The sequence below is a fragment of the Procambarus clarkii genome, chromosome 70, assembly GCF_040958095.1.
Source record: "Procambarus clarkii isolate CNS0578487 chromosome 70, FALCON_Pclarkii_2.0, whole genome shotgun sequence".
Classification (NCBI taxonomy): domain Eukaryota; kingdom Metazoa; phylum Arthropoda; class Malacostraca; order Decapoda; family Cambaridae; genus Procambarus; species Procambarus clarkii.
The window spans coordinates 14,360,902-14,371,541 of record NC_091219.1 but is presented as its reverse complement, the minus strand read 5'-3'; the positions used below and the strand labels follow the sequence as shown (position 1 = coordinate 14,371,541).

The window sequence follows — 10,640 nt, the reverse complement described above, 5'->3', positions numbered from 1 at the left end:
CAAGGCTGCCCTAATAGAAGCTGACTTTATTAACGATTATAATTTTAAGCCGGGAGACTGCCTTATCTATGACTTGACAGCAATACACCAGTTTTCTGGGGGATTTTCCCATCTGCTCGAGAAAAAATACACTTTTTGCAGTTTGCAGAAGGAAATATGTCCTGAAAACACATTGTGCGGTTCTTAAAGATCGTAATAAACCAGGGAATATAATAGTTGCTTTATCCCCTGATCCAGAAGTACAACCTCATCTTATAGCAGTTATTTGTCAATATGCTGCAGGTTTACCTATTGACGATGCGAGTAATGATAATAATAATAATAATAACAATACAAAGCAGATGCTCATGAATCACAGTAAAGATGAAGATTTAGTGTCGGGATTGCAGAAGGATACTATCATCGGCAGAAGATGGGCATTTAAATTAGCCATTCATAGACTTATAAGCTTGACGAAACGTAATAATGAGATTAAACGGGTAATAATGCCATATGGGGCAGGCATCGATTGTGGTATAGGATGGAGTAAAGAACAAGAAGAAGAGTGGATAAATGCATACTATCCTGCATTAGCACATTTAGTATATGTATTGAGAAAACAGAAAAAGGTCTTTGTCTTGGTGCGCACAAGAGAAAAAAAGAAAGTTTAAGAAAATGCGTGAGGAACTGAAATGTTGCTCTCCCCCTGCAATGAAACAGCAGCAGCTACACTTGGGCAATTGTTGCAATCAGCATCTGGTTTATTACTCTTTCTAACGTAAAATGCATATTTTGTCATATCACTAGAATGCAAACTATGTTTTTCTATGGATAAATAATAAAAATGTATGAAATTTTTTTATTTTCCAGCCCCGGATGAGGATGGATATTAGGATAACTTACCTACTCTGTGGTAAAACATACAATTCTTCATAAATTGCAGTACGACATTTGGGTGACTATTTGAGTTTTGAACTTATCACTGAATAATGATTACAGTTGTGGATGACTAAAATGTATGTTCTTAAACCTCTGATTAGGTTAGGTGGGGATGGTTAGTCTAGTCATTTTTGAATAATAACATCAAATACACATGCAAGTAGGACGCCAAAGGCCGCATTGGTTGTCTGGTGACGTCATACATAGTTGACCAGTAAGGTGAAGTAATACCTTCACACCTATATGCTAATGGCTAGCAATACATTATCCCTATACCTGAGGTCGCTTTCACGATGTCACTAAACAACAACAATAACTGGTCTGTAGAATGTATTTGTTTGTTATATATAATATGTTAGGTTAGGTTAGGTTAGGAAGGTTTTGATCGGGTTTATGAATAACAGAAAATATAAGCAATGAGCGAAAATACGAGCTATTGTAGCTGAATATCAACTCTGATGAAGCACAGCGTATAGGTGAGGTATTAAGCTAGATTAAGAGTTCACACTTATGTGTGAACCTCCTGGGATCCGCATTTAGCCCGTTGACGCCTCGTGCCACATTAGGGATGATGACGTCACAAAAGGCGGTAACTGCAGAAGGCCTTATTTCAAAATATGAGAGGCTTGCTTTTACTGAATGAGTTTTTTTTTATTTTTATTTGTTAAATGCTACAGTATGGTGTGGGAGGTATGTTTTTGGGCGAATGTGAGATGTGCATAAGGATAGGGTCACTACCAAACTCGCATTGAAATCACCAATGCCCAGGGCTCTGTTTTTTCATATATACGACTGATAGCAGTTTAATTTTTTTTTCCCTATGCATAATAAACGATCCTTCAAGAAAGATTGTCAAAGCTGAAATTACATTCTCTAGAACGACGACGAAGAAGAAATAGGGGTGACATGATAGAGGTGTGACTGAATGGTCATACTAAAGGGGAATATTTATAACCTATTATACGTATCAACATGAAACAGAATAGGAATGAATTGGATGAGTTTTATATTTAAGAAAAAGACCTGGGTAAATACAGGCAGCAGAAGACGAACTTGAAAATACACACATAACTTCTTGCAGTGCTGAAGTTATGTTCTTCCCTCACATGCATAATCCCCTTTGATAAATGTAATGGGTGATGGTTGGAAGTAATTATGAAATTAAAAATAGACTAGGGATGATGGTATTTTATATTAGGTTTCAAGGATACTGTTGTATCGCAAAACCCATGATGCAACGACCGGCTTTTTAATCTCCTCGAACATGCCGGTGCAGGAATGCTGAGCGGCTACCTGGTGACGTCATTGACCATTAGCAATGTCTGTGCAGGGTCACTAAGCAAACGAAATTTGGGGATGCCAGGGACCAGCTTTTTAATCCCTAGGAACAAAAAACTATGATGCTACGACCGGCATAGGAACAAAAAATTCACAAAAACCCATGATGCTACGACCGACATAGGGAAAAAACAGGAAAAACCCCAGATGCTACGACCGGCTTTTTAATCCCCTTGAACATGCCGGTGCAGGAATGCTGAGCGGCTAGCTGGTGACGTCATTGACCATTAGCAATGTCTGTGCAGGGTCACTGAGCCAACGAAATTTGGGGATGCCAGGGACCGGCTTTTTAATCCCTAGGAACAAAAAACTATGTTGCTACGACCGGCATAGGAACAAAAAAATTCAGAAAAACCCCTGAAGCTACGACCGACATAGGAAAAAAACAGGAAAAACCCCAGATGCTACGACCGGCTTTTTAATCCCCTTGAACATGCCGGTGCAGGAATGCTGAGCGGCTAGCTGGTGACGTCATTGAAGCTACGACCGACATAGGAAAAAAACAGGAAAAACCCCTGAAGCTACGACCGACATAGGAAAAAAACAGGAAAAACCCCTACGCCTACGACCGGCATAGGAAAAAATGAAAAAAGCCGGTCGTAGCTATCAAAAACCCCTGACGCCTACGACCGGCATTGGAAAAAATGAATAATGCCGGTCGTAGTCGTCAATCCCACTACTCACGCCAAGGGTAGTGAACACCAAATTAAGGGTAGTGAACACCATGCCAAGGGTAATGAACACCATGCCATGGTTAGTAAATACCAAGCCAAGGGTAGTGAACACTATGCAAAGGGAAGTAAACATCATTCCAAGGGAAGTGAACACCACACCAAGGGTAATGATCTGCACGCCAAGGGTAGTGAACACCACGCCAAGGGTAGTGAACACTACGCAATGGGTAGTGAACACCATGCTAAGGGTAGGGAACACTACGCCAAGGGCAGTGAACACCACGCCAAGGGTAGTGAACCCAACGCCATGGGTAGTGAACACCACGTCAAGGGTAGTAAACACCACGCCAAGGGTCGTGAACACAACGCTAAGAGTAGTGATCACCACGCTAAGGGTAGTGAACACCACGCCAAGGGTAGTGAACACCACACTAAGGGTAGAGACACCCCACGTTAAAGGTAGTGAACACCACGCCAAGGGTAGTGAACACCACGCTAGGAGTAGTGAACACGACACAAAGGGAAGTGAACACCACGCCAGGAGTAGTGAACATTACGTAAAGTGTAGTGAACATTACGGCAAGGGTAGTGAGCGCCACACCAAGTGTAGTGAAAACCATGTTAAGGGTAGTGAACACCATGCCAAGTTCAGTGAACACCACGCCACGTTCAGTGAACACCACGCCAAGGGTAGTGAACACCACGCCAAGGGTAGTGAACACCACGCCCAGGGTAGTAAACACCACGTTAAGAGTAGCGAACACCACGGCTGGGGTCGTGAACACCACCCCAAGGGTAGTGAACACCATGCCAAGGGTAGTGAACACCTTGTCAATGTTAGTGAACACCACGCCATGGGTAGTGAAGACCACGCCAAGGGTAGTGAACACCGCGCCAAGGGTAGTGAACACCACGCTAAGGGTATTGAACACCATGCTATTGGTAGTGAATAACCATGCTAATGGTAGTGAACACCAAACCAAAAGTAGTGAACACCAAGCCAAGGGTAGTGAACACCACGCTAAGGGTAGTCAACATGACGCCTAGGGTAGTGAACACCACGCCAAGGGTAGTGAACACCAGGCTATTGGTAATGAACACCATGCCATGGGAAGTGAACACCACGCCAAGGGTAGTGAACATGACGTCAAGTGTAGTGAACACCACGTTAAGGGTAGTGAACACCACGTCAGGGGTAGTGAACACCACGCCAAGGGTAGTGAAGGACCATGCCTAGGGTAGTGAACACCATGCGAATGGTGGTGAACACCAAGCCAAAGGTAGTGAACACCACGCCAAGTGTGGTGAACACCACGCAAGGGGTAGTGAACACCACGCCAAGGGTAGTGAAGACCATGCCTAGGGTAGTGAACACCATGCGAATGGTGGTGAACACCAAGCCAAAGGTAGTGAACACCACGCCAAGTGTGGTGAACACCACGCAAGGGGTAGTGAACACCACGCGAAGGGTAGTGAAGACCACGCCAAGGGTAGTGAACATCACGACAAGTGTACTGAATATCAAGCCAATTGTATTGAACACCAAGCCAACGGTACTGAACACCACGTCAAGGGTAGTGAACATAACGCCAAGGATAGTCAACACCACGCCAATTATAGTGAACACCACGCCTTGGGTAGTGAACACCATACTATTGGTAGTGAACAACACGCCAAGGGTAGTGAACACCACGTCAAGGTTAGTGAAAACCGTGCTAAGGGTAGTGAACACCAAGCCAAGGGATGTGAACATTATGCCAAGGGTAGTGAACACCTTACTATTGGTAGTGAACACCACGCCAACGGTAGTGAACACAACGCCAAGGGTAGTGATCATCACGCTAAGGGTAGTTAACACTACGCCAGAGTAGTGAACACCACACTAAGGGTAGTGAACACAACGTTAGGGGTAGTGAACACCACGCCAAGGGTAGTGAACAACACACGAAGGGTAGTGAACACAACGCTAAGATTAGTGAACACCACACAAAGGGAAGTGAACACCATGCCAAGAGTAGTGAACATTACGTAAAGGGCAGTGAACACCTCGCAAAGGGCAGTGAGGCGCCACACCAAGGGTAGTGAGAACTATGTCAAGGTTAGTGAACACCACACCTAGTTCAGTGAACACCACGCCACGTTCAGTGAATACCACGCCAAAGGTAGTGAACACCACGCAAAGGGTAGTGAACACCACGCCCAGGGTAGTAAACATCACGTCAAAAGTAGTGAACACCACGCCAGGGGTCGTGAACACCACCCCAAGGGTTGTGAACACCATGCCAAGGGTAGTGAACATCTTGCCAATGTAAGTGAACACCACACCTAGGGTAGTGAAGACCACGCCAAGGGTAGTGAACACCACGCCAAGGGTAGTAAGCACCACGCAAAGGGTAGTGAACACCATGCCAAGGGTAGTGAACACCATGCCAATGGTAGTGAACACCAAGCCAAGGGTAGTGACCACCAAGCCAAGGGTAGTGAACACCACGCCAATTGTAGTCAACATGACGGTAAGGGTAGTGAACACCCACGCCAAGGGTAGTGAAACATCAGGCCATTGGTAGTGAACACAATGCCATGCTAAGTGAACACCACGCCAAGGGTAGTGAACATGATGTCAAGGGTAGTGAACTCCACATTAAGGATAGTTAACACCACGCCAGGGGTAGTGAACACCACGCCAAGGGTAGTGAACACCACGCCAAGGGTAGTGAAGACCACGCCAGGGGTAGTGAACATCACGCCAAGGGTAGTGAATATCAAGTCAATGGTATTGAACACCAAGCCAAAGGTAGTGAATACCACGCCAAGGGTAGTGAACATAACGCCATGGATAGTGAACACCACGCCAAGGGTAGTGAACACCACGCTATGAGTAGTGAACACCATACCATTGGTAGTGAACACCACGCCAAGGGTAGTGTACACCACGTCAAGGTTAGTGAAAACAAAGCTAAGGGTAGTGAACACCATGCCAAGGGATGTGAACACTATGCTAAGGGTAGTGAACACCATTCCAAGGGTAGTGAACACCTCGCCAGGGGTAGTGAACACCACGCTAAGGGTAGTTAACACGAAATGAAGGGTAGTGAACACCATGCCAAGGGTAGTGAACACCACCCCAAGGTTAGTAAATTCCAAGCCAAGGGTAGTGAACACCATGCAAAGGGAAGTGAACACCATGCCAAGGGTAGTGAACACCACACCAAGGGTAATGAACCCCACGCCCAGGGTAGTGAACACCACGTCAACGGTAGTGAACACCATGCCAAGGGTAGTGAACACCACGCCAAGGGTAGTGAACACCACGCCAAGTTTAATGAACACCATGCTAAGGGCAGCAAACAACACGCCAAGGGTAGTGAAACACAACGCCTAGGTTAGTGATCACCACGCTAAGGGTAGTGAACAACACGTTAGGGGTAGTGAACACCACACGAAGGGTAGTGAAGACTACGCTAAGAGTAGTGAACATTACGCCAAGGGTAGTGAAGACCACGCCAAGGGTAGTGAAGACCACGCCAAGGGTAGTGAACACCACGCAAAGGGTAGTGAACACCTTGCCACGGGTAGTGAACACCATGCCAATGGTAGTGAACACCAAGCCATTGGTAGTGAACACCAAGTCAAGGGTAGTGAACACCACGCCAAGGGTAGTGAGCATGACGCCAAGCGTAGTGAACACCACGCAAAGGGTAGTAAACAGCACGCCATTGGTAGTGTACACCATGTAATGGGAAGTGATCACCACACCAAGGGTAGTGAACTCCACGCCAAGGGTGGTAAACACCACGCCAAGGTTAGTGAATTCCATGCCATGGGTAGTGAACACCACGCCAAGGGTAATGAACATGACGTCAAGGGTAGTGAACACCACGTTAAGGGTAGTGAACACCACGCCAAGGGTAGTGAACACAACGCCAAGGGTAGTGAACACCATGCGAATGGCAGTGAACACCAAGCCAAAGGTAGTGAACACCACGCCAAGGGTGGTGAACACCACGCCAGGGGTAGTGAACACCACGCAAAAGGTAGTGAAGACCACGCCAAGGGTAGTAAACATCACTCCAAAGGTAGTGAACATCAAGCCAATGGTATTGAACACCAAGCTAAAGGTTGTGAACACCACGCCAAAGGTAATGAACATAACGCCAAGGGTAGTAAACACCACGCCAAGGGTCGTGAACGTGACGCCATGGGTAGTGAACACAATGCCATGGGTAGTGAACACCACGCCAAGGGTAGTGAACACCACGTCAAGGTTAGTGAAAACCATGCTAAGGGTAGTGAACACCATGCCAAGGGAAGTGAACACTATGCCGTAGGTAGTGAAGACTATGCCAACTGTAGTGAACACCTCGTCGGGGGTAGTGAACACCACGCCAAGGGTAGTGAACACCATGCCAAGGATAGTGAACACTATGCGATGGAAGTGAACACCAAGCCAAAGGTAGTGAACACCCCGCCAAGGGTAGTGAACACCACGCCAGGGGTAGTGAACACCACGCCTAGGGTAGTGAAGACCACGCCAAGGGTAGTGAACATCACGCAAAGGGTAGTGAATATCAAGCCAATTGTATTGAACACCAAGCCAAAGGTAGTGAATACCACGCCAAGGGTAGTGAACATAACGCCAAGGATAGTGAACACCACGCTAAGGGTAGTGAACACCACGCTATGAGTAGTGAGCACCATACCATTGGTAGTGAACACCACGCCAAGGGTAGTGTACACCACGTCAAGGTTAGTGAAAACAATGCTAAGGGGTAGTGAACACCATGCCAAGGGATGTGAACACTACGCCGAGGGTAGTGAACAACATGCCAAAGGTAGTGAACACCACGCCATGGGTAGTGAACACCACGCTAAAGGTACTGAACACCACGCGAAGGGTACTGAACACCACATAAAGCGAAGTGAACACCACGTCAAGGTTAGTGAACACCATGCGAAGGGTAGTGAACACCACGCCCAAAGGTAATGAACACCACACTAAGGATAGTGAACAATACGTCAAGGGTAGTGAACACCACACCAAGGGTGATGAACACTACACAAAGGGTAGGGAACACCACGCTAAGGGTAGTGAACACCACGTCGAGGTTAGTGAAAACTATGCTAAGGGTAGTGAACACCATGCCAAGGGAAGTGAACACTATGCTAAGGGTAGTGAACACCATGCCAAGGGTAGTGAACACCTCGTCAGGGATAGTGAGCACCCCGCCAAGGGTAGTAAACACCAAATGAAGGGTAGTGAACACCATACCAAGGGTAGTGAACACAATGCCAAGGTTAGTAAACACCACGTCAAGGGTAGTGAACACCATGCAAAGGGAAATGAACACCATGCCAAGGGTAGTGAACACCACGCCAAGGGTAATGAACCCCACGCTAAAGGGTAGTGAACACCAAGTCAAGGGTAGTGAACACCATGCAAAGGGTAGTGAACACCACGCCAAGGGTAGTTAACACAACGCCAAGGAAAGTGATCAACACGCTAAAGGTAGTGAACAGCACGTTAGGGGTAGTGAACACCACGCCAAGGGTAGTGAACACCACACGAAGGGTAGTGAAGACTACGCTAAGAGTAGTGAACACCACGTCATTGGTAGTGAACACCACACCAAGGGAAGTGAACACCTCGCCAAGAGTAGTGAACATTACGCCAAGGGTAGTGAACACCACGCAAAGGGTAGTGAGCATAACCAAGGGTAGTGAAAACCATTTGAAGGGAAGTGAACACCACGCCAAGTTCAGTGAACACCACGCCACGTACAGTGAATACCACGCCAAGGGTAGTGAACACCACGCCAAGGGTAGTGAACACCACATCAAGGGTAGTGAACACCACGCCAGGGGTCGTGAACACCACTCGAATGGTAGTGAACACTATGCCAAGTGTAGTGAACACCTTGCCAATGGTAGTGAACACAACGCTAAGGGTAGTGAAGACAACGCCAAGGGTAGTGAACACCACGCTAAGGGTAGTGAACAGCATGCCACGGGTAGTGAACACCATGCCAATGGTAGTGAACACCAAGCCATTGGTAGTGAACACCAAGCCAAGGGTAGTTAACACCACGCTAAGGGTAGTGAACACCATGCCAAGGGTAGTGAACACCACGCCAAGGTTAGTAAATTCCAAGCCAAGGGTAGTGAACACCATGCAAAGGGAAGTGAACACCATGCCAAGGGTAGTGAACATCACACCAAGGGTAATGAACCCCACGCCAAGGGTAGTGAACACCACGTCAACGGTAGTGAACACCATGCCAAGGGTAGTGAACACCACGCCAAGGGTAGTAAGCACCACGCAAAGGGTAGTGAACACCATGCCAAGGGTAGTGAACACCATGCCAATGGTAGTGAACACCAAGCCAAGGGTAGTGACCAACAAGCCAAGGGTAGTGAACACCACGCCAATTGTAGTCAACATGACGGTAAGGGTAGTGAACACCACGCCAAGGGTAGTGAACATCAGGCCATTGGTAGTGAACACAATGCCATGCTAAGTGAACACCACGCCAAGGTTAGTGAACATGACGTCAAGGGTAGTGAACTCCACGTTAAGGATAGTTAACACCACGCCAGGGGTAGTGAACACCACGCCAAGGGTAGTGAACACCACGCCAAGGGTAGTGAAGACCACGCCAGGGTAGTGAACATCACGCCAAGGGTAGTGAATATCAAGTCAATGGTAATGAACACCAAGCCAAAGGTAGTGAATACCACGCCAAGGGTAGTGAACATAACGCCATGGATAGTGAACACCACGCCAAGGGTAGTGAACACCACGCTATGAGTAGTGAACACCATACCATTGGTAGTGAACACCACGCCAAGGGTAGTGTACACCACGTCAGGTTAGTGAAAACAAAGCTAAGGGTAGTGAACACCATGCCATGGGATGTGAACACTATGCCAAGGGTAGTGAACACCATGCCAAGGGTAGTGAACACCTCGCCAGGGGTAGTGAACACCACGCTAAGGGTAGTGAACACGAAAAGAAGGGTAGTGAACACCATGCCAAGGGTAGTGAACACCACGCCAAGGTTAGTAAATTCCAAGCCAAGGGTAGTGAACACCATGCAAAGGGAAGTGAACACCATGCCAAGGGTAGTGAACACCACACCAAGGGTAATGAAGCCCACGCCAAGGGTAGTGAACACCACGTCAACGGTAGTGAACACCATGCCAAGGGTAGTGAACACCACGCCAAGGGTAGTGAACACCACGCCAAGGGTAATGAACACCATGGTAAGGTAGCAAACAACACGCCAAGGGTAGTGAATACAACGCCTAGGTTAGTGATCACCACGCTAAGGGTAGTGAACAGCACGTTAGGGGTAGTGAACACCACGCCAAGGGTAGTGAACACCACACGAAGGGTAGTGAAGACTACGCTAAGAGTAGTGAACATTAACGCCAAGGGTAGTGAAGACCACGCCAAGGGTAGTGAGACCACGCCAAGGGTAGTGAACACCACGCAAAAGGGTATGAACACCTTGCCACGGGTAGTGAACACCATGCCAATGGTAGTGAACACCAAGCCATTGGTAGTGAACACCAAGTCAAGGGTAGTGAACACCACGCCAAGGGTAGTGAGCATGACGCGAAGGGCAGTGAAACAACCACGCAAAGGGTAGTAAAACAGCACGCCATTGGTAGTGTACACCATGTGATGGGAAGTGATCACCACGCCAAGGG

The 10,640-nt window shown here is 47.4% G+C and overlaps 1 protein-coding gene across 1 annotated transcript in view; it reads left to right on the top strand.

The window, feature by feature from the left end:
* Positions 1-7,128: 7,128 nt before the first annotated feature.
* The window catches only part of LOC138355958 (autotransporter adhesin BpaC-like), a 28,078-nt gene continuing 24,566 nt past the window's right edge, over positions 7,129-10,640 (top strand). The window contains exons 1-3 of the mRNA XM_069311493.1: positions 7,129-7,345; positions 7,525-7,676; positions 7,952-8,224. Coding sequence (XP_069167594.1) covers positions 7,129-7,345; positions 7,525-7,676; positions 7,952-8,224 — 642 coding nt within the window. The remainder of the gene's footprint in view (positions 7,346-7,524; positions 7,677-7,951; positions 8,225-10,640) is intronic.